The sequence below is a fragment of the Haliotis rufescens genome, unplaced genomic scaffold (genome assembly GCF_023055435.1).
Source record: "Haliotis rufescens isolate VD_foot unplaced genomic scaffold, xgHalRufe1.0.p SCAF_41, whole genome shotgun sequence".
NCBI classification, from domain to species: Eukaryota; Metazoa; Mollusca; class Gastropoda; order Lepetellida; family Haliotidae; genus Haliotis; species Haliotis rufescens.
The window spans coordinates 1,851,685-1,877,372 of record NW_025964124.1 but is presented as its reverse complement, the minus strand read 5'-3'; the positions used below and the strand labels follow the sequence as shown (position 1 = coordinate 1,877,372).

The 25,688-nt window shown below is 38.1% G+C and overlaps 2 protein-coding genes across 4 annotated transcripts in view; one reads left to right on the top strand and one right to left on the bottom strand.

The window, feature by feature from the left end:
* The window catches only part of LOC124118986 (serine-aspartate repeat-containing protein I-like), a 43,798-nt gene extending 37,528 nt beyond the window's left edge, over window positions 1-6,270 (bottom strand). The window contains exons 1-5 of one of the 3 annotated variants that reach the window (XM_048382725.1): window positions 6,155-6,270; window positions 4,786-4,989; window positions 4,125-4,327; window positions 2,917-4,000; window positions 2,541-2,680 (exon numbers count right to left, since the gene is read on the bottom strand). In XM_048382725.1, the coding sequence (XP_048238682.1) occupies window positions 2,541-2,680; window positions 2,917-4,000; window positions 4,125-4,327; window positions 4,786-4,987 (1,629 nt within the window). In that variant the 5' untranslated portion in view covers window positions 4,988-4,989; window positions 6,155-6,270. Of the gene's footprint in view, window positions 1-2,540; window positions 2,681-2,916; window positions 4,001-4,124; window positions 4,328-4,785; window positions 4,990-5,925; window positions 6,067-6,154 lie in introns of those variants that run through there. The other 2 variants (XM_048382727.1, XM_048382726.1) reach the window with 2 other exon arrangements.
* On the top strand, window positions 6,232-18,772 carry LOC124118972 (eukaryotic translation initiation factor 4 gamma-like). The gene is made up of 9 exons (XM_046481321.2): window positions 6,232-6,367; window positions 6,713-6,745; window positions 7,137-7,153; window positions 9,606-10,082; window positions 15,050-15,115; window positions 15,819-16,022; window positions 16,445-16,567; window positions 16,691-16,838; window positions 16,978-18,772. The coding sequence occupies exons 2-9, from the start codon at window positions 6,727-6,729 to the stop codon at window positions 17,376-17,378; spliced, it is 1,455 nt and encodes a 484-aa protein (XP_046337277.2). The 5' UTR covers window positions 6,232-6,367; window positions 6,713-6,726; the 3' UTR covers window positions 17,379-18,772.
* The last annotated feature ends 6,916 nt before the right edge of the window (window positions 18,773-25,688 follow it).

Genomic DNA, 25,688 nt, shown 5'->3' with positions numbered 1-25,688 from the left:
TGTGGTGTGGTGTGTGTAACGTAATACATGTGGGTGGGTTAGTGACTGAATTTGCGGATGTGTGTGTTCGTGGTACTTCTATATTGGGGTGTGATGTGAATTTTGTCTCGAAAGCCAAAATGGTTGGTTGTGTAAATAGTGACACTTTAATAAACTATTCTTCTTCTTCTTTTTGTTCATTGTCAAGATGCTGTGTACTACTTCCCAGACTGCGGACATGTGTTATAATTTTTTATCTTCAAATATCACGATGTGCCCACTGATACCATCATTATGTTGATTGCCTGATTGTTTAGAACTATCAGTTGCGATATATTATATGATTGCTTTGTATAACATTGGCATGCTGTTCACTTTCATTGGGACTGGATGCTTTGCACAATAGCCAGAGTATCTCACTGTTAATTATTTTTTTATCATTTGCATTTACATAAGTAAAGAACATGTCAATTTAAACTGAATACGTCAAAGCGTCTCAATTTCTTGTTCTTATAATACAGGTATAAGATTTCATATTCGACTTCTTATCATTTGTATTTGTAAGAATTTTTTTAATTTTCTTGCTCCTGTTGTACATTACATTTATGGTCGTAGTTTGTTGACTTTGCTAACGATATTAGGCTGAGCCCCAAGAAATGTTTTGAACATTCGATTGCATTTTAAGCAATTTTGTGCCGTTTAGACAATATTCATACCAACAAATGGAACAGTTGCGAAAGTCAAATAAACAAAGATGGCGGATGTAACATTTCGGAGTTACATCAGTACTTTTAAAAAATCGGGAATACTTTCTGCGCATCCGGCCACCTGGGTTCCAGCCACTAATGCCTACGTTCACGTTTGCCTACAGTTACTATTGCCTACAAAAAAATAAAGCAGTGTGGAATAATGCCTATACAATGAAAACAACATACCCATGTTAGGAATGCACTCTTTGAATATTCTTTGAAATCATCAAATATCTGCTGGTGTATACTATAAGAACTACTGCAATGATGCAGAAATGATGCACTGATAGCAGGTGTCGCTGAAAATCACTGGTGCATGACTTTGTTTATTGTAGACCGTAGGCATTAGTGGATGTAGGCATTAGTGGACGCCGCCACCACCTGGGAGCAATACTGCCACAATCGTGCAATGTTGAGAATATTGAGAAAAGCATACCTTTGTAGAAAACGTATGATATCCGGAAATGATCCCTTGATTGTGTGATGAATAATAATATAGGCATGTTTGATGCTGAAAACTCTGATCGAAAACAGGACAATCCGCCACAGTTTCCGGCAACACGATATTTTCGGAGTATATTTTAAAAAAAATCTTTGATTATATTTTGAAGAGGATTTTTCCAAGGACTGCCGTTTTAAAAAAACGCGATTTTCTGCGTTCCGCCTAGATTTGACATTATAACAATGTATACCCTACAATTAAACCGACACCTCAGAACAAACCAAATTCAACACATTAAATTAATAATAAAATAGTTTTCATCCTCTGTGCAATCCAATCTGTTGGCTAATCTGCCATGTGCACGAGAGCATGTTACAAATCACATCGCAGCCTCCCCGTACACACGAATACAAGCTCAGCACAAATTGATTTTAACACTTTCAAAACAGAAGCCACCGCCAATACAATCACCCCCGACAGCTTATCCTCTCTGTGCATTTGACCATAAAGTCTACTCACATACCAAGCACCGCGCCAGGAAAAGTACCAGACACCTCAATCGCTTACCCGTCATTATCATTGCAAGGAGAGTATATACTCCCGCTAACAGTGTGGAGGACTAATTAAACATTCCAGTAATGTTACACGCCACTATATCAGTTTTTTGTAATTATACTGTACTATTTTGCACATACAAAACAATTATAGAACAATACATAGCAATAATCCTCCTTTACCAACATATACAAAGAAACACAGTGCTCAACTTAAAACATTTCAATTTGCACATATAAAATAATTATACACAAATACATAACAATTATCCCCCTTTACCAATATATACAAAGAAAACAAATTTGGATACACCATATATAAAAATTTATATATTTTTGTATATGTCGTTTATACAAACTTGTATATTTTTGTATATATCATCATTCCAATCTTGTATATGCTTTTGAAATATCATCATTCCAAAGCATATACAAGCTTGTATAGATGGATTTTTTTGCAGTGTAAACAAGAACGTTTGTGGAATAAAGCAGGGGGAAGGCTGGTGATTGCCAAGTAACAACTGTTCAATTTATTTCACAGTGTCCTGTAAACAGTCGAATCTGATCCAGATAAACCAGAAACTGTAAGCATTACACACAGTCGAATTCATAGAGCCTGACCATCAAATCCCTATTTAACACAGTTTGGGGGACATGCATGTGGCATAACCCAGAATGTCCAAAGGGATGCATAATTATGAGCAGTGTTAAACCCACAGTATTTCAGAGGAAGAAATATGTAAAGCCGACATGCTTTATCTAAAAGACATCGCAGATGTGAAAGAACAATATTCTACATCACGTGATTTGTGTTACCTCCTGCCTAGGGAAGAGATATTCCATCACGGCTTCAAGTATTATCCGTATCCATGGTTGTAACGCAGACCTTTTCTCCACCTTGCCTTTCAAGTCAGTTGTTCCTCTCTCCATTTCTTGCCGTATCATCCGTAATCTGTCTGAAATACAGAAAGGATTGAATTCGTGATAGTTATAGACTCAGAAACTTCAGAATAATTACAACTGACAACACTTCTATGCATACAGCGTTATGCTCTTTGTACCCATGTTTCTTTAATCTGGAAATATTTCACTCCGGACAATATCAGAGATCCTTACTGCCGGGATAAATGGGGTATCACTGAGATAATATAACCAAAACAAGGGTACACACATGTTGTTCATAAATACTTACTAATGTCACCGAGATTGCAAATGGTTCCTGTTTCGGAATTTGGATCAGAGCTGCCGTTGTCCAATTGGCCTGTGGCATCACTTACAGTGAAGTGCGCTTTGCCCGCTTTGACATCTTTTCTGGAAGAAAGGGCGTTGTCCACATGGCTGTCGGCATCTCTTCCCGTAGAGTGGCCTCTCTCCCCCTGGCTGTTGGCCTTACTTACAGTAGAGTGATCTCTGTCCACTTGACCACCAGCACACCTTCTAGCAGAGTAGTTTCTGTCAACATGGCTGTTAGCATCAGTTCCAGTAGATTTGACTTTGTCCACCTGCCTGTCAGCATCACTTCCAGCAGATTTGCCATTGTCCACTTGACTGTCAGCATCACTTCCAGTAGATTTGCCTTTGTGCCCTTGACTGTCAGCATCTCTTCCAGCAGATTTGCCTTTATGCACTTGGCTGTCAGCATCTCTTCCAGCAGATTTGCCTTTGTCCACTTGGCTGTTAGCATCACTTCCAGTAGATCTGCCTTTGTCCACTTGACTGTCAGCATCACTTCCAGCAGATTTGCCTTTGTCCACTTGGCTGTCAGCATCACTTCCAGCAGATTTGCCTTTGTCCACTTGACTGTCAGCATCACTTCCAGCAGATTTGCCTTTGTCCACTTGGCTGTCAGCATCACTTCCAGTAGATTTGCCTTTGTCCACTTGGCTGTCAGCATCACTTCCAGCAGATTTGCCTTTGTCCACTTGGCTGTCAGCATCACTTCCAGTAGATCTGCCTTTGTCCACTTGACTGTCAGCATCACTTCCAGCAGATTTGCCTTTGTCCACTTGACTGTCAGCATCACTTCCAGCAGATTTGCCTTTGTCCACTTGGCTGTCAGCATCACTTCCAGCAGATTTGCCTTTGTCCACTTGACTGTCAGCATCACTTCCAGCAGATTTGCCTTTGTCCACTTGGCTGTCAGCATCACTTCCAGTAGATTTGCCTTTGTCCACTTGGCTGTCAGCATCTCTTCCAGCAGATTTGCCTTTGTCCACTTGGCTGTTAGCATCACTTCTAGTAGAATCGCCTAGTTGTGATTGGTCATCAGTAACCTGCTAATATATCAAACAAAATAATCGGATTCAAATCGTTAAATTCCTGCTTTACATTTATCCTACAAATATATAACAGTGTCATCTCTTTTAATTATGTCCCAGTTGTTTTATAACATGTACATACCTTAAATTCATATTCGTTCACAAGGATAGCCCCAAGTCTTTCAAATGTGGACTTGTTGACTTGTGTATCAAGATGTCCAGACGTTATAAAGAGTTTGTCCGTGTACTTAAAGCGTGATACACAATCTGGAGTGAAACCCCGGCCATACCGCAGTGACGTGGCAAAGGCAGTGAAGAGAATAATGTTCCTACAGTTAGAATTACCTGAAATGAAAAGATCAATGCTTTTTATATCTTCAGTTTAATAGATGCTTAAATTATAATTATGTTCAGATTGATATGTTCTCCAGAATAGCATCTGTAAAACTACAATTTATCAAAATATCTTATGCTGAAAACTATAGTCGTAAACCCCTCTTCATTATAAAGAAGGACAAGAAAACTTGTCTTAATGACAAAATGAAACATTTAATAATTCATTACTTTTTGTATAGAAGTCCTTAATTTCGCATTCACCAGACTGGATAAGATAATGCATCATTACAGAATAACATTCAACACATTTCACATTTACAAGGGAAAGGTAGAACAACTCCATCAAATTCTTCAACATTTTACAGAGTTACTGAAGATGATAAGCATTCGAGAATAAAACAATTAATCAACATATATATCAATATGCACTCTTCAACATAGCAGTCTTCATTCACAACACAACTTACCTATGACAAGGAAAGGTTGAACCACGCCATCAAATTCATCGCTCGGTCTGCCTTGAGGCCGGAATATCACAATGATCGGTGGTGAAACAGTCGGCGACAGCTCTCTGTTTATGTCAACATGAAGTGACAGTTGGTATATGAAAGACTTCTTGAGTTTGTCATCATAAGGTGAGCAAGGCAGAACAAGAAGAGGCAGTGGCATATCTGAAATAGATCATAACAAGAAAGCCCCTGATAATCTTACAAGAAAAAATACGTCCATATTTAGGTATTTAAATGGCTTCTCTCTTCTCTGACTTGACCATGAGAATCTTACAAAAAATGCATTTGATTAGGTTTGATTATTGTTATTGAAGTCTCAGCACCATTCAGATGATCCTTGGATCTATCCTAAGTTTGTGAACTAACGAAACAACGAAACTAAGAAATCCTTTCATTTCAATAAACACAGCCTGCTGTGTATATAAACAATACTTTGAGCAGAACAAACAACAACTGTTCAATTGATAATAGAGAGAAGCGAACGTAAAAGATTCGTTCATTTGGTTGACGTGTGATTAGAACATAATCACTATGCGATGAGGTATGGTGAGATGGTGTTTAAAAAAAGAACTCATGATTTGGATTTCGAATTCAGATGTGCCTGATTGAAATGTCAGCACCATACCAGGGATCCTTAGATAAACGAAATTGTGTTTCAATTTACGAACCCAATAAATATATTTATATTAGTATAAATAAATTCTCATCAGAACTGATGTTTCATTTTTACAATTTGTAAAAGTTTGGTTCATTTGCTTGATGAATGATTAGAACATTACTATAATGAGTGTTGATTATAATAGGTTTAGACGACAGTTTTCCTGCGATATCAAACCTGACAATACTTATTTACTTTGTGTTCTGTTGTCACCAGATAGGCATTTTCCTAAAGTATCTTGAACACAAAGTAAATCTCCTCATTTCATTAAAAAAAGCATGTAATAATTTTGAACAATGTTTGAGGAGAACTAAAACGTCATTGAAAATTTCTTATGAAATAAAAGAGAACGTAAAATGTTCGTTCATCTGCTTCAACTACGATGAGAGTTTATTTTGTTTAGATGATAGATGAAATGTATTAAAGAACACAACCATTACCTTCAATCTTGTTGAAAAAGCAGTAATCAGGAGTCAACTATGTATTTGAAGTAAGTAATGACATCAAAGCTTTACATGAAAAGCGATAGATGTCACGTTGCTTAGTTGAGAACATCGTGTAAGCAAACGTAGACGGATTCCAGGTCACATATAGTTAGGACGGAACTGTTAATCCACTACATGTTATCAATAGCTGGTACTTAAAACAATATGGAAATATCTAACTCACCTGTACCTACTGCGGGAGCCAGGCAACTTAAAATAACCTGTACGTTCGCGTGGGCCTGTCACAGCTATGTGGTTGGCAGCCTGTCAGGCTTTGCACACCACCCAGCTGGAAGGACTCGTCTTGTTTATACCGCCGCCCCGGACATCCTGGTTCAGTGAATGTGTGCACACCAAGCTGTTGAGACGTGTTATTCCTCGCAGGCCACAACGCAACGTAAGTTGACATCACATGAAGTTAATAGATGTGAGACTACCCTGATACTAGTATATGTTTGCAGACTTTAGTTGATTCTCGTCTTTTTGTTTTCGTTTGTATCTATGATTGAAGCTCAATTACCGTTTTTATTTGGAGAATAATGTCAATTCCGGATCGGATAATGGATGAGAAAATGTTATTTTGATTATGAGGCCAAATAAATAATGATTTCATATGGTTATGAGGTTATGTGATAGATGTTCAAACCATTTTGAACATTTAACCTGTATATATTCTTTAGACCAAGTATATACCAACATATTAGTATGTGTCAGATCATGTTTCTATGTTTGCCTTTTTCAGCGCATCAATAAAGCATGAGCTGGTTGGACTGGGGTAAGTTTACATCTGTTTTTAAATGAAATCGTCCTCTCCCTGGCTGATTTTATACACCTACATATTTATCAACCGTAACATTCAGTACAACTAAAATTGCGATTCATTCTAATTCATCAGTTGTCTTGGCGTTTACATCTGAAATATAACCCTACGAGTTGAAATCATCTTACAGGGTGTGTGTTAGCTGTAGTAATGTGACAGTAATGTGATTTTGAAACATTTAAAAATATATCATGATAATTAAGACTGGTTAATTAAATTGATTGAGACGTATACAGTTTATACGCATCAAGTTTACAAACACTCTTACTACTAGCATTTGGTAATATTTTAAAACCAACATGTGTTCACTTCATCAAACTGCCACTTGCGCACTTTTATCTTACAGATGTGGGTGGAGGAAAGGTAAGGAATATTTCTCTTCACGCCAATGTTCTTGCAGTCAGAATCTTTTGAAAAAAGCAGTATTTTTAGTAGGCACAAAGTATACACAGTGGTGTAACATGTAATAGCTATACTATATAACATTTTAGTAGCGAATGCAATGGAAGGGAATTGGTTGCCCAATTTGTTTTAATGTATTTCTCTTTACACACAACCCATCAGTTTCTGCTTTAAGAACACTCCTTCACTTTTGAGGTTTAATTCTTAGGATCGAATCAGTTTTTTGAATATGGACACTGCACGTTTATGTTTATAGGACGTTTTATTAGTATAAACTAAAACACAAGAATAACACTCCTCAGATTGATTTAATTCTTAAACTTGTTGTTGTATATATGCATTGTGACAAATGTTTGCAGTTATTTCATGCTGCAATCGCCATTGTTTAGCTATGACACAAACCCATGTCAAGAAAAACAGGACACTTAGGGCATATCCTGACTTGAAATCTCTACAATCTTTTCAGAAAATTACGTAAGTCATCCTAATTGTTTATTTGTTTTACACATAATTAAAAAAAACAGAATACATAGCACTAAGCCATAGGCAAGAACCTCGCCAAATATACTGAACTGCAAAAGAAACGTCACCATGGATAGATATATGAGAAACCTTATTTGTCCAAATACTGTTAACATACTTTGAGACGCCTTGGTCGGACGTCATTCAGCCGTCTTTGAATGTCGTCCCGCTGGTGCTCAATTGGATTTAAATCGGGACTGTGGGTAGGCCACTGCATGGTTCTAATGCCATTCTGCTGGAGGAAGTCTCTTGTTGCTCTCACACTATGGGCACGGGCGTTATCAGGCTGAAACTAGTGGTTGTGGCGACGTTCCAAATGAGGTATGGCATGTGGTCTCAAGACTTGATCAATGTACCGAGCTGCTGTGACACCATTGCCTTGCAAGACCAATTCCACCCTACACACTATGATGCTCTGACCAACCCACGAGTCTCTCTCAACAACGCAAGCATCCGATTAACGTTCCCGATGGCGTCGCCAAACTCTCTGCCATCTGCTGTTGAGATACAGTAACGGTCGTCGTCTGAGGAGAGGACTATTCTCCACTGTTTGTGGTGCCAATGCTGGTGCTGTGTTGCCCCTTGAAGACAGACCCGGCGATGACGTGGTGTCAGAATGGGTTCTCGGTGTGGCATGTGACAGTGGAGGTGTCTGTTCGTCGATCGTCGACGCACAGTGTCCGCACTTATGTGTCGCTGGTGTGTCCCCATGGTCTGTGGAGCAGTTTCCCCAGCAGTAATTGAGCGATCTTGAAGATGCTGTCGCACAATCTGACGATCCTGATGTCGGGTGGTGACCCTTGGTCTTCCACTACATGGTCGGTCATCTGTAGTGTTTTCTGGTCTGGTACCATTGCTCGAGCCTGTATGTGGTCCTTACATGGACTTGAAAATCATTGGCCACTTGCCGAGCGGTTTGTCCAGCTTGCAGTAGTTCAAGGGCTTGGTGTCGCTGATTTCTTATCAATCTTGGCATGTTTTAGCATAATTCAATAACGAATGAATGTTATCCGATCTTGGTGCTTTTTTATAGGGCACAAAATGGGGGGATGCATGTGCATTTAAATTTGCATGGAATTCACGTGCATCAGGTTACCAAAGCCGTTGCCGCGATCGGTTTTATTGTCACCTGCTTTGTTTTTTTATCATCAAATTTCATTTTTTCGGACAAGGTAATGTTAAATTTTAGAAACTTGGTAAAAAATTACCAAGATATTAAGATGACAACATTTCATGCAATGTTACGTGGGGTGACGTTTCTTTTTCGGTTCAGTATATAACAATGAATGATAATAATAAAGGAAAACAACAATACAATTAAAACGTACATATATGTGTTCAGACCCGTGACGATTCCAGGGTAGAATAGGCATATGCAGCATATATCTGTGCAAACTAAACTGCTGATCATGCATTCCACGTGATTCAAGTAACATGTATCAGTTTGGTCATGAATTTTGAGCCAAAAGTAAAGTTGATCAAAATTTATGAAGAATTATGATTTCAGCAAAATTGTAAATTCAACAACACACTGTTCAGTAAAATGAAGAGTAATGGGGTTATAATAGGTCAAAATCAGGGCATGATTGAATGGCATAGAACATCCCTTAGGCAACGAGTGATGTAATTGTACTTTCAATATTAGCCGGGTATGAATCTCCCAAAAATTTCAGCCAAACCACAGGACTGGCTAGCTGAAATCCTTGCCAGCCCTGACCAAAACCTGCCTGCCCACTATAATCATATGTTTCTCAGGATAAGCTAGAGAAGTTGAAATCAACCCGTCTCGGACGGTCGGGCAGGCAGTTATTTCGAACACTGATATTAGATTAATCATATGCCACCATGCTAGCTAGGATAATGGTTACTCCGGTGTAAAACATTAATACAGAGAGCGCAGCAAGATGAGGCACTGAGAGCCGAAAGCAGGCGGGCGGAAGATGAAAGGGAACGTGCAGAAAGGGAAAGGGAAGAAGCTGATCAAGCAAAGGAAAAAGCACATGAAAGTGCATCAAGAGCTAAAGATGCCGAAGAACGAGCCCAAAAGGAGAGGCAAAGAGCGAATGAGGAGAAGGAACAGGCAGAAAGGGAAAGGAAGGCTGCTGCCAAAGCAAAGGAAGAAGCAGCTGCAAACGCAAGAAGAGCTGAACAAGCTAAAGAACAAGCTCAAACGGAAAAACGAAGAGCACTTGAGGCACATGAAATTGCAAAGGAGGAGAGAGAGAGAGCAGAAGAGGCAAGAGCACATGCAGAAGATGAAGCCAAGAAATCAGAGGAGATGAGACAAAAGAAAGAAACTGCTGAGATAGAAAACCAACGCCTTCTGGATGAGAGAGATGAAAAGCAGAGGAGGGATGAAACGTTAATGGTAAGTGTGAAATAATAACTATTTGTATCCTAATATACCTGAACAGATGTCCGACAGGTCAACGCACAAGAAACGTCTCGCAGATCACAAAAAGAGCAGTTTTTAAAAAGATATTCTAGGTGCAGGATTTTTTAGATGTTTAACATCGTTTCCAAGATTATTTCACATATATAGCGACGTGCATGCACGTGTGTGTGCGGCTGCTTGTACTAATCCAGGCTGGTGCCGATTATATAGTGCTGTCCAAATGTGATACCATGCCACAGTTGGATATGAATACTCCTTTCAGACACAAGCCAACCAGCCCATGTTTTAGCCCCTTAATTATTTGCGATGAATACAAATTATAAACCACTTTTCATAATCATATAAGGTTCTGAGATCACTGATTTCAATTTGTTTGTGTTAATTGTCTCTGAAGTTATTATTGTTATCTTGTTTATCTATAAGAATTGATTTCAAATCTGTTTTTTGGTTCATGGAGATATAAATGTAAGTCTTATTGTCATTGTTCAGATCGTGTAAACCTGTTATGCTACGCGGACATTGTACATTGCTTTTCTACGTTTTTGTCTCCATAAAATATATTATCGTATTTTTGGGAAAATACAACGACTCAACCTATGAAATCATATATCATATTTTAAACTATAAGCAAATTTAAGGATTAAATTATTATGAGAAAAATAAAGTACAGAAACAGGTGGCTTGATCTAAAAAAATTGTAATCTCAGCTCATCCATTTTCATAAGGTTTTATTAATGTTTTTTTACTTCTAAGATTAACGTTTAAAAGATGGTTTCACAACTGTTTGAAATGTTATTGAAATGTTCGACCATGTTGTTACAATGTTTTCAACACATTGCAGAAATGGACACATATACAAATTCAAACAAATAAGGTGTTGAATGTTACCGTTTTATAAAATATTACTTAAATATTTGTAGAAGTTATTAAAGAACATCATGCTATAAGACAGGCTAAACTATTTCATAACATGTTCTTACAGTGTTTTCAACATGGTGCATAAATGTTATGCAACAAGATATTACATCAATGTTATCATCATGTTTTAAAAACATTGTTGACACAAGCAAATATGCCAACCGATAGAAATAGGATGTTAAGCCACGTTTTTAGTCATACAGTTTGCTTCCAGATAGTCGTAGGAATAGAAGTGACATTCCGTCAGGAAATTAAGGCAACACTATACTCAGCATTACTTTTGTCATTCCTAAATAAACTAAAATCACCAGAAAGTAACTTAAGTACTATGCTACTGTGTATCATCTATATTGTGTTTTTTAAAATATATATTTACAAAGATAATCTTTACTCGGTAGAATAAATGTCTAATGGAAATAAAGCTGACATGTATAAGCCAACCTGTACATGCTTTTGCCAGTAGCTGTTTACAGATAGTGAAAAAGCAACTACAGTAAAAAAATGTTTTGCCTAGGTGTGAGACATCTTTTAACCTCCTGGATGCCAGAAGACATACATGTCCATCCATTTCCACCCTCACTCTGAAGTCGAATAAAATTCAAAATACATCACGCACACAGATACACTTCACTGTTTAGAATAATGTGGGAAGTTCCCACCCTTGCTCCCCACCCGCCAACGAATGTCATCAAGGATGATGTTGCAGTTGAAGCCAGCCTGCAACAACAAGGATGTTATACTCCAGAAATAGAGACATGAATAGCTGTGGTTAATTAAAGGAGAAATGTCAGGCTGGTTCGGCACATGGCATTTTCTTATAAAAACACAGAATTCAGAGGTCTGTATCACCAGATTGGCCCATGAGCCACCGCTTCTGGCATGGGACTCTGGGCAAATTTTCAATGTACATAATCAAGGTCATCAGATATCCTGATCAAAAATGGTCTGAGATGACATTTTTAAATAATCAAGCATTCCATGCACAGGGCATGGGGTGACCAGACGATTGATAGAATCGGGCCCATTCTACCACTCGTCTAGGTGAAGTTAGGGTCGAAGTGGTGTGTTGGGCAAAAGAAATACCTGTTTCTGGCTCCAGTGCCCTCAACCACCAGGATCCCTTGCTCCACCGACACAGGAGGCGCAACCCACGGCAAACAGGTTGCCCAATTTAGTGGCAACGACCAGCAGTGGGGTGCTGAGGATACATTAGCGTGACCCAGCATTCACCACGGGGAGGTTGCTCTTCGCGAGTGCCACATTTATTAAGAATTTTCTGTTAGTTATATTTACTGATAATAAATCGAGATGAAATCGTTCGTCTTTCTGACGTCAAAACATAATTGACGGAAGTGGTCACGATAAGTTCATACGCAGACTGTTTCAAAGATAATATCGCGATACGAATGACAGTTTGGAATGTATATCTTGAAGAAATCCCGGTAACGTCCATGTAGATTTCAGTGACCGTTCTCTTTTATTAGTGATAAAAATAACTTCGAGGTAATTGACATCGTACGTTTTCAAAGGACAAAATGTGAAAGATCGGTATACAGCCCTAACAATAGTCAAATTGACATCGCTCACATCATTATTATTTCTTGATAATTAACAAGATTATACTAACGTAATAATACCATCCAAGAGTAAGTATACATGTAGTTTCAATCAAAATCATTAAAACGTTTTCATGGCAGCAAATCTATTCAACAAACCTATTTTCGATCACTTGCGCCATATGTCATTGCTTTGTTGTGCAATCACACAGACCGCCTATTGATATTTAGGGTGTCATGATGTCTTGTTAATGGATTAAATCTTATATAAAGATTGAAACGAGACGTAATTGGACAATTCTAATAATTGAATTTGAAAGTTAAGGAAGAGCAGAGTAGGCTATATTTAATACAAGGAATCAATAACTTGCAAAGTGCAGGTGAAAGTGGGCAATATTATTGTTTTACGGTACAGTTAAAAATAATATCTAGATTAAGTGAAAGAGAAATTACGAAAATATGAATTTCTTCGAATTTAAGTAGTATTTGTGTATATAGATTTCATGTGCTCAAAATTCTGAACAAATTTGTTTTACTATGACCACGAGAAAACTTACATCCTCGTCTCAGCTAGTATTTCAAACTTGGCTGCCATACTCTTAGACAATTGATCAAAATATATATTAGTATGGCCAGTCCATTAAAAACAAATATTTCTTCCAAAATGTTTTATAAATACGACTTTAGAAGTGTATTTACACCTAGGTATGTATACATGCATATTTTAGGACATACGTGATAGTTTATTTGCAGTAGTTTCCAATGCCATCCCATTTTACTAGGGAAAAGTTAAAATAGATAATGATCGGAGGTCAATGAAAGTAATGGAATTATTTGTCATATTAGGTTGGTTAGATGGTTTGTTGTTTAACGCAGCACTCAGCAATATTTCAGATATATGACGGCGGTCTGTAAATAATCGAGTCTGGACCAGTGAAACCCAGTGACTGACATCATGAGCATCGACCCACGCAAATGGGACTGATGACATGCCGCAACCAAGTCAGTGAACCTGACAACCCGATCTTGTTGGACGCCTATCGCGACAAGCATAGTCACCCTTTACCGCAAGCATGGGTTGCTGAAGACCCTTTCTACCCCGGAACTTCACGGGTCGTCATAAAAGAAAAGAAAAATTCTTGGTATTGAACTTCGAAAGTTTAACCAGCAAAATGATAAATATATATGTTTTTCAGTTATTATGCCTTTCCTTTTTTGCCCTAGCTAAACTACGGCTTTGGAGGGAAAATGTACAAGTAAAAATGGCGAAAAAGAACCACAAGAATGCTTTGATTTTGCTGTTAGACAAATATTCATTTTTGGAAAAATCTATTTCTTACTAAGGATACAAAACAAAGTAATCACTACTATGTCACTGGGTGAAGTATTTGATAATTTAGATAAAGCAAAATGAAAAAAAAAACATAAATAAAACTACATAAAACATCAAAACGAAATCACATTTACACTGAAAACAGTTTGTCTTTCCGAAATCGATTATCTATATATTGTGTGTAGATCTAATTACTTGTACTGTTGATGTTATGAATTGAACCATTCGACATTCTTATAGATATGAAGCAACCATATTAAAAGTGTAGGTTGTTTAATATATGATCCATGTCAACATACCAAAATTGGAAAACTGCGCCAAATATTGTAATAGTGTTAGTCAAATGATAGACGGTCTCATTTACTCGTCGATCGCCGTATACATTTTCCAATCGTGATGTACTAGATATACTTTCTAGTTCAATCAAGGAGAATATTGTTATTTGAAAAATGAAACCAACTGTATCCATTATACTACAACAACATTAGATCAGCTGTTTCATGTGACTGTCTGTAAGCCTATTCGAATAAAATTGCAGATTGTAACGAAAAAAACCCAACTCATTGCTGACATTTCAGATAACTTATCAACTTCAGATAACTTATATAGTCACCCTGATTTCCATGTTTGATTGTTCACTCCACTCCTTGTTCCACGAAAACACATATATCCATAGTTCCACATAAGCTCACAATGCAAGTTTTCCAAGACACACATTTGCAGATATCAGCATGATTTCTAGTTCAGTTTCACAAGCCCCGACATGGGATACAATCTCTCACACAGTGTTCTGAACTTTAACATTAAAAATGAGGAGATTAAAATACAGGTCTGGCCAACACCCAAGAAGCAGGAAAAACTAACTATTTTTGAATCACCCCAACCTTATACTATAATGCTGATTAGCTACAAGCTTCACTTGTGACATAATTACTTAACCCGCTCAGGCAGCCAGCTCCCCAGGTGTACTACTCAAGCAAAATTACACAAACCCAGGCCTTCTTGTTTCAATTCAAGTCTAAATGTTTTAGACACCTTTCTGTTACCTTGCCAAATGTATTCCCATTCACTTTTTGAAGTGTGATCATGTTTATATATGTGCACAATATTTAATCTTGATTCTTAATTTTCAGAAGTTTTCATGGGGACCAAATAAGACAAATAGAGGGACATCAAAAGGAGAAGATCAGGCATCAATGGTGTGTTCTTCTAAGAAACAAAAGATAGAAATAAAACTCTCGCAGAGAGCTGAACAGCTGTAGTTGACATACACTCTACTCAACAGTTGCTAAGGATCAAAACTTTGTTGAAATAGCCAGAGACAATATTGCATGAAGACATGTTGATAAACAAAAGTATGTTGTCATTTGCCACACATATGGCAGATCACCCATCAAAGAAAGAGTATCTGACGAAAACTAAAACATCAAACAATCCTGAAAAGAGATTAATTGTCCAAAACAAAAGAATTGTCAGTGGCGCTATGTGATCCGTGTAAATCAACCACAACCTAGTACTGTCCCAATATGGTTCTGAATAGTTGCCAAGGGAAGGTTGTAACTCCCTTCATTTAGAACCTTGCCAAGGGTTTGTAGAGAACGAAAGGACTTCTTGGTAGGAAGATCAGCAGCTCATTCCACATGTGTTTGATAAAGTTCAAGCATATGGTGACTGTAAACAGTGAAAAGTAGTCCCTACTTGATATTTGCATCTCTATCCACATATGACCCCAACATATATCGTTTTTATCCGTTGGCTTTACCTTGCCGAGAAACCTACCCATTATATGATAAATATCTTTATTTATTATGATATCACCAAAATTGTGTCATTAGCAAGCGTTGAGTATTATATAATGAATAGCTGTATCTTTATTGCTTTCAATTATTAACTATTCTGCAGGAGGTAAAACGACTCCGCGAGAAATTTTATAAACGCAACAAAGACAAGGAAGGGAAGGTGATATGTGGGAAGATCCTGATATTTGGCCCAGGTGGTGCTGGAAAATCCTCCTTCTGCAATGGCTTGAGATCAGCACTTAAGGATTATGACATACCTGCCAACTACTATGCTGTCGGTTTGTGCGATGGGGCACTAACAAAAAATGTATGTTTTCTCTGGAACAAATCTTGAATAATTCTCCTCACTGTAAATTAGATTATTATCCTTTTGTTATGCTATTTCCTAATTATAATGGTCTCTTATGATTCGAGTATTTTCGTCACCTCTGATAGCTTTATACTCACCAGAGACCATAAGATTATGTCATTGATACATTTTGGTAGCCTCGTACATCGTTTGGAAGTCGTTACCTCAATACGAACTTTTCTTAAAACGTGTCCCAAAGTAGAATCTATACACCACTTGAGATTACAGTGATGATTCTTACTTAGCTCCGTGACCATTGTTATCATGAGATATTGGAGTTGCATGTGTAAAATTGACTATGTGTCAGTTGAGTCCAATACATTTCTAAACATAACGTCTGAGCTGAGCTTAATCCTACAACACAAAGCTTCATTTTACAGTTTCAGGCTGCACGATATGGACATCACTGGGTTATTGACATGCCAGGAATACTTGAATCCAATCTTTTGAAAACGGAGAATATTGAAGCCATTGCATCCGGCAGGGTTCGCTTTGATGCCGAGGTAAGCACAGCAGAGTACTACCATATATGTATATATTAGATATGGCCTAAATATATCTTGACGCAGGTAACATAATCAGCATGCACAATCTATTGAGATTTATATCCATTTGTTTGCTTCAAGATAACAGAAACCCTTGATGTGAAAGGCAACCTACAAGAGGCGCAAAGGGATGTGTCATGTGTTGTTCTGGTTCTCCATCATGGCATCACTCTGGGTAAAGAACTGAAGCGCCAGCTAGATGTTATCATACAATTAGGCGGACGTGGAGGTAAGTTTAGACGTATGATAGAACTTCCTATTGACAAGGTCACGCAACTTCAGGGTGTTTATTGCGATATACAAAAGAGCTTTGTAGTACCGCCTGTACTGATTACATGCCAGTAATGATAAAATGTATCGTGTTTCAGCTCTGTCCTACCACCTGGTGCTGACTCACCTGGATGAGTGTGACCCACAGTTCAAGGATCCAGATAATCTCCCCAACCTGTACACTTCCCCTCTAGTACAAGAAGCAGTGAAGAACATGTCAGAACAAACTGGCATTCCAGGGTATGCCATCAGTTACGTGAAGAATTATGTGACGGAAACAGAAACAGACACCAACACCAAGCTGCTTCACCTGAGAGCTCTTGACAGAATCCTCACCTCTACAGCTGACCAAGTGGAGAAGATGATTGATAACAAACTTCAGAAGAAGATGTATGAGGATGCACCTGATGATGGGGAGACAATCGACTGGGCCATCCCAATGTCAATATTTGCTGTTGTAATACTTTTCCTGGCTGTGGTATATATGTTTATCCAGTGAATGTAAAACCTTTCTCTGAGTATGTAGGCAAAATGTCCTGAATAATTTGTAAGTTAGTGTCATTCACCTTCACTCAAAACTAATAACCAATGTGTATTATTAATTTACAAATATATGAATTATTTTAAAAGGTCATATTTATATTTTTAATCATGGGAAACATTTGTGAAAGAAAACCTCGATGGGTGCTCAGATTATTCAGCTAACGAATGAAAACTTGAAATATGATGCTGAGCCGATACAGGCGATGTATCTGAAGAGAAAAAGCTTGCGTCAATCGACTGGACCATCCCAATGTTAATATTTGCTGTTGGGATACTTTTGTTGGCTGTGGTATATATGTATGCCCAGCAAATGTAAAACCATCCTCTGCTATGCATATGAAAGCCATATGTTTTGACAATAGTGAGTGAGTGAGTTAAACTTGAAAGTCACATCGTTACTTCACAGCCAGTACACAGATTGAAGTGATGCTATTAGTATTTGTTTGCTGTTATTCTCAGCATATTCATTAGAGCATGTTTTGGAGCAAGAGAAATAAATACAACCCACAGAGTGAAATCCAAAAATAGGGACACTACTGAGCTGTGACTTGCCTTTGCATGTGTGTTAGACCGGTATCAGGATGCGCTAACCTTTTCACGACCACCTAGTATAATCACTATTTCATAATGATTCGTAAACACATGCTCATGATATAGTCGGACTCTTTTCTATACACTAGGTTTTTAGCAGATCTCTTATGAATATGGAAAGTGTTTGTATTGTAAGTTTTGGAAGGGCATTTGTCTGAGGCATCATATGAATAACATTACTATGGAGTGCAGGTATTTGGAGACTGTGATTCTTAACATTTTCATCAGGTCATGTTTTTGACCAAATAAATCCAACCAAGATTGTCTGAGGCATCATTTGAATAAAATTATTAAGGAGTGCAGAAACATGCATTTTGTATGCTATTTGAGCAGTAACTTTCTTATGGAACAATGGAATACATAATTTACAATAAAGGTGTCAATAAAACATGAACATTTATCTGTACTGTTGTGATGGGGTTATATGTTGTGGCGGGAAGCTCTGGATAAACTGTTCTTTTATTAATTTTCATAAGTGACGCACGGTAGACAAATTTGCAGGGCTTATTTCATCTTTAAATTCAGTCTTACAGGCTTTAATCAACACTTGATTCATTGTGATATATATATATGTTCAGTGTCAAGGGTTAAACATGTTTCTATTCACTTAGTTGGAATATCCCATAACACAGAACTCACTTGGCTTCTCTACTGATCCTTAAATTTGTCCAGACACAGTAGGTAGAAATGACTTCATAAAAAACACCTTTCCTTAAGGAATGCCTATCAAACAATATGAAATAAACTGTTACCTTAAAATTCTTCTTGAATTGTTCATACCGAGTGAGTGAGTGAGTGAGTGAGTGAGTAATATATTTAAAGTCACATCGGCCATATTTCATCCATATCGTGACGAACCAGTTATGCATTAATATTATATATATAAAAAACTGTCCACGAAGGACTGTACAACAATCAGCAATATATCACAGATTATAATTGTAAAACTAGTTTTAGAACAATAACATCATTACATTATAACAGACGACACATTATAAAAAACGGGCTTTAGATCGCCTGCAACCAAAGTTAGGCCACCATACTAGGGACCATGGGAATTACGGTACTTCTGCTACCTACATGGTACCCCAGCAGGATTTACACCATCCCTCTGGCTACTGGCGATGGTCAGAAAGATTAGCCAAACAGTTAAAATCAACAATACTACTACGATTAAAATCAAAGAGGAATGATACCGGACTCACGTACCCTCCCAGGGGGACAGTTGTTTTACGATACTTCAACCCCCTGTGAATGGACAGCCAATAAAAATCTCAGTTATGAAATAATTCTTCCAAATTAAAAACCACTTACATTATACTATATTATAATCAAAATTTATCCATCATTTTTTTTCTTTTAAAAAGCCAATTATTAAAGTAGACGAAACATTATTAAAAAGATCCTTTATTGATGTTGCACTGAAATATTTATCCCTGTGATAGAAAAAACAATACAGTCAAGCAGTACATGCTTGACTGTGATTCTTTCATCACAAGGGATACAGAATGGAGAATCCTCACCTTTCAATATATATTCATAGGTATATCTTGAATGGCCAATACGACATCGTCGCATAATGAACTCATCAAAACTTGACTGACAGCCCAAGTAGGTATAACCGATATTTGGTAAAATTTCATGTTTTTTATTGATACCTACTTGGGTGTCCCACTTCTTTTGCATCAGATCTCGGATGTAACAACTGAGCACTGGTTTATAATCACTGTATTGAATTTGAAGTGGTGTCACATATTTGTTGAGTCCCACTTTTGCAGCATCGTGTTACCAGTTGTGCCAGCATGACTGGGTAACCCACGAAAAAAGATGTCGTAGTGGCCAGTAGCAAGATCATTATAACATTGGACAATTTCTAATAAAATTGGATTATGACATGCATTATGTTGAATGGCCTGACGACATGAAAGCGAATCAGAAAATATGACTGATTGTTTATATTTGGATTGTTGATTAATGTGTTCAGAGGTGTTAAAATAGCTTTAGATTCTACTGTAAAAATGGAACAAGCATCTGATAATCTTGACGGGATTGTTTTCGATCCAATAACAGTGGCGCCAGCCACTGAACCACCATCCTTGGATCCATAGGGTAAATACATATCGGTAGGTATTGTAGGTATGTCGTAACTGATTATGTTCCTGCAGATAGATTAAAAGATTAGTTTCTGATTCCCAAGGGCAGTATGAAGTTCATGAATAGAAAATATTTCATTATAATCTTCCCCATTATCTGACTTAAAATTTCTTTTCTTGCTGTTTTTTCATATTTTTGAAATTGAGGTACATAGTTAGAATGTTTAGCAAAAGTTTCACCAAGTTTATTTGCAATATCTGTAGTATTTGTCAAAAGTTCATTACCATTTTTGAGATGGCGAATGTTAGATTTAAAACCCTTACCTTTGATTTGTTTGATCATGTTCCATACTTTTGACATTGGCGTACATGAGTTCATTTTTTAAACAAAATTTCGCCAAGACTGGCGTTTCTTTTATTTAGACGTTCGCCGAGCTTAAGTATTCAATCTTTTACATTGATTCAAATTATGTATAATAGGATGGCGACGGAAATAATGCTCTGCCTTTTTCCGAGCCTTCCGAGCTTGTTTGCAGGTAGAATTGTACCATGGTGTACGTTGTGTGGAATCGTAGATGGTATCAGCTATTTTGTTTCGTTCATCAGCGAACAGTTGTTCAGTATTAGGGACATCAGTAAACAGGTCAGGTTTTAACTTGTTAGATGAAAGTGTTTCAAACAAAGTCAAGTTGGCTTTGGTCAAATTCCATCTTGACGAGGGAGGAACATCAGATGGAATAACAGTTTTGAGTTTCATCAAGGATAAACTGTTCATCTAGCTAAGATACCGATGTTTGACACGATGTCGATATTATGGTTGGTCTGGCAACAGGAACTGGAGAGGAAACTGCAGCTGAATATGTTAAAGTTGAATTTGTAAGAAGAGGTACCAACATTTTCGTTTCGAAGTACGAAATATTGGTTGCGTGTTTTATTTTTTATTTTTTTGTTTCACGATGGTATAAAGGACAGGACTTGGATGAGGCCAAGTGTTCACCGTTGCAGTTAGCACACTTGATGCTGTTGGAGAACTCAGAGCCCTCATGAGTTCCACCACAACGGGAACATACTGTATGGTTACGGCCAAACTTGGCCCCATGTCCAAACTTTTGACATTTGAAGCATCGGAGCGGCTTTGGTACGTATACCTCTACTCCGATGTTGAAGTATCCAGCTTTTATATTCTTTGGAACTGAAGAAAGTGAAAATGTAAACAGATAAGTGTTTAGGTTTGTAATTGTGCCATCATCTTTGCATTTTGTAAATTGCTTTACAGCAATTATTACTTGATTTTTCAGCTCAGCTGCAATTTCCTCCTCGCTCATGTCTGAAAGACAACGAGCCCTTCTCTGACTATACCACTGCAGGAGAGTTCAGTGTCTGGTGCACTGAGACAACATCTGGTGTATTCACAAACTGTTTTTTATTTCAAGAGATTGTCAGATTGTTGTCTCCGTGCACATTCCACTAACAGTGAACCACTTCGAAGGTGTAATACATTTCTTTACCTCTCAACAGATGCCTTAATGTCCAAGGAGATAGCAACGTGGTTTTGTTTCAAAGGATTGTCATCTGCAGATGAAATCACTATGAACTTTGGCCACGAGTTAACAATATCAGACGAGCCGTCATCAGATGATAAAGACTCAACATGTCTATGCTTATTCTTTGATGAACCAGATGTAATAGGAAAAGCGACGGTGCAAGTAAAGGATTTGACATCTCTGCTCTCCACCCGCCATGGAGTGTCAACAAGGATGATTGTGCAGTGGAAGTCCGCCTGCACCACCAGGGCTACAAGGATGTTATACCCCAGCAAATAGAAACTTGAATAGCTATGGAGTCTGAAAGAAGAAATGCCAGGCTGGTTCGCCAATGCCACTTTTCTGGAGAAACACAGCATTCAGAGGTTTATAATGCCAGATTGGCCCATGAGGCACCGCCTTCTGGCATAGGACTCTAAGCAAAATTTACATGATCAAGTTTACGATATATCCTGATCAAAATAGTTTGATATATTTCGAAATTATTCTTTAAAGTATTCCATGCATAGGGCATGGCGTGACCAGCCGATTGATAGAAACGGGCCAATCCAGGTGAAGTAAGGGTCAATCTCCAATTAAACCTCCATGACTTACTCTGCTAATTTAATACAATATTGTAGAGTTCCTTCACATAATTTTAATGACCATCAGCTTTAAATTCAAGATTACAAACCAAAGGCATTCTGTTTATAAGAAACGTTCCTTAAAACTACTGATAAACTTGATTTAAGACAGTACGATTCTTACCATTGCTGTTCCTCTCAAGGGAATGACAGAACTGGTCGGCTGGGCACGCCATGCCCTGTGCATGGATAACTGTCAAATGAGATATACTATTTGAAACAGTTTGATGATGAAATAGGATAAACCAACTTATGCAAATCTAAAAATTGCCTAGAGTCCTATGCCAGAAGGCGGTGGCTCATTGACCAATCTGGTGATTTTGACCTCCAAATAATACACGTTTCCAATTTCTTGTCATGGACGGAACCAGTCTGGCTTTGCTTGGTTTGTTGTTTAACGCCGCACTCATTTCAAGCTATATGACGGCGGTCTGTAAATAAACGAGTCTGGACCAGACAATCCAGTGATTAATATCATGAGCATCGTTCCACGCAATTTGGATCGATGACAAGCATCAACCAAGTCAGCGAGCCTGACCATCCGATCCCGTTAGTCACCTTTGACGACAAGCATAGTCGCCTTTTACAGCAAGCATGGGTTGCTGAAGACCTCTTCTACGCCGGAATCTTCACGGGTCTGGAATTGAGTTGGTAAACAAATACAGCTGTTTGTGTCATCTTCCCTGGAGTATAACGTCCCTGTATCCCTGGTGTTTGCATCCTGGATATCCGGTGCAAAATAACACTGTCCTTGTTGACACTCGATAGCAGGTGAGGAGCAGGGGTACTGAATCATTTTCTTTTCATCATGGCTCAACAACAATCTGGTTCATCTGGAAATGAAAAAAGAGACGTCTAGAGGAAATTGAAAACTGGAAATCTTTCTAAAAATAATGATGCCTGAGATAGATTCCTGGTGATTGAATCCTTTTGCTATGTGTAAGGCTGTGTCCGGGATTTGCGGGGAGGTCAAGAACGTCACCCATCTCTATAGTGGTTCGCTTCTGGTGGAGTGTGCACGGAGACAGCAATCTCTCAATATTTTATCTATCTCTACATTTGCCAATATTGAGGTTGCGGTGTGCACAGAACATTAAATTTTTGTCGAGGCATTGTTCATGACAGGGTACATATACGTTGTCTGTCCAGCATGTCTGAAGAAGAAACTGCTACTGAGTTAAGAGACCAGTACGTAACTACAGTTAAACGTTTCACGATAAAGAAAAATGCTGTCATCACAAACACAAATACTTATCTCATGACGTTTGCCCGTACAACTATTCCCCAGTCAATTAAAGCAGGTTATTTCCAGTCGACGTATATGTCCCCAATCTGCCCCGATGCTACAAGTGCCAACATTTCGGTCATGGTTCCAAATCTTGTTGTAACTCTGTGGTATGTCATCGTTATGGTGACAACCAGGAGAGCACTGACTGTGATCATGATTTGAAGTGTGCTTACTGTTCTTGCCCACATGTTGCTTCGTCTAAATCTTGCCCTGTGTGGCGAATGGAATCTAAAATCATGAAACTAAAATGTGAAAGAAACATATCCTATCTGGATGCCTCAAAACTATTCAAAGATCAGACAACGACTCCATCTACTATTTCCTACGCTGCTGCAGTATCCCGCTCAGTAGCAACATCATCTATTTCGTGGCAGACTGACTTGACATTGGTCTCGTGAGACAAACCTGTTGCTACTATTCAAATCAATCGACCTATTCCTGCCACTCAATCTAGTTCAGGATCTCAGACGGAGATTCGGAGTGGATGTGATTCAGTCTGAGAAACAATCTCAAACGTCTGTGAAAGAACCAGTAAATCCGTCAAAAAAAAAAGAGAAAAAGAAATTGAATAGAAACCAACCACCGATCGTCCCTTCACCTTCAGAGGTTCCTTTACAGAACTCCTTTGGGCCTCTGGACATGGAAGTTACTCTGTCCTCACAGGACAGGCGGAGGAATAGTTCCTCCTCACATTCATGCGAGCGATCTCCAATTGAGCCACCATGACTCAATTGTCCAACATAATGCAGTGGAATTGCAGAGGACTTTTGCATAATTTTAATGAGATACAATTATTAATACAGGATTTTCAACCGTCAGAATTGTGTTTTAAGGACACATATCTGAAAACTACACATCAGTTGACCTTACGACAGTACAATGACAATCATTCCTTTTCTCCTCAAGGAGATACAGCAACTCTACCATCTTGGTGTGACAGGGTCTCATACATAGTCCTGTCCCTCTTGATACCAATCTTTAAACTGTTGCTGTTCGTCTGACTCTGACATTGCTTTCACGCTGTGCTATTTGTATGTCCCTCCTTCCTCTGATCTTCGACACTCTGATCTTCAAAATCTGTATAACCAGCTCCAAAAGCCCTGCATCATCATGGGTGATCTGAACGAACACAACCCGCTTTGGGGATGTGCAAATACAAGTCATAGAGGAAACATCATTGAGGAGTTTATTTCTGACAACAACCTGTGTATTTAATGATGATTCTGCCACATATTTACATCCAGCCACTGGGACGTATTCTGCCCTCGATCTGTCACTCACAGACTCAAACTTGTATAATGAATTTGAATGGTTGGTCCATGATGACCTCTGCTGGAGTGATCACTTCCCAACCATTCTTAAAACTCTTACTGATGATCCACCTTTATCGTGATGGAACTTTACCAAAGAAAATTGGTCATTATATGAGATACTATGTATTGACATCATAAAACATGACCTTTTCAGGAATATTCTAGATCCAATAGAGCTGTTTTCGGACTTGCTCAATGACATTGTTGACCAAACAATTCCTAAGTCCTCTGCGCATCCTCATATTTGTAATGCAAACAGGCCAGAAAGTGTAGGGAGAAAGCAGAAAAATACTTTCGCAGACATCCTACAGTCCATAATTTAGATTTGGTTAAAATCACAAATGCCAAGGCTCGACGCGCTTTTTAACAAAATAAGCGACCATCATGGAGCAACTATGTTTCCAAAATAAATTCCCTTACACCTGTCTCCAAGGTGTGGAATATGGTTCAGAAAATAAAAGGCAAAGGTTCCAAAGCTTCTATTCACCATCTAAAGGATGGTGTAAAATTATCAACTGATCAAATAGACATCGCCAATAAACTTGGTGAAACACTTGCCAAACATTCTTCATGATCTCATTATGTTCCTGAAGTTCACAAATTACAAAAACAACAGAAAAAATAAAAAATATAATTGAAGCCTGACAATGGAGAAGACTATAATTAAGTCTTTTCTGTACATATAAACCTCCAGTCGCAGCTTGTCATTGTTTATCGAGTGTATTCTTTTCTCACGATAACCTGCTCTCTGGGTTATTCTATAGAATATCCCAGGGATATTCTATAGAACGTCCCTCATCCCAGGGATATTCTA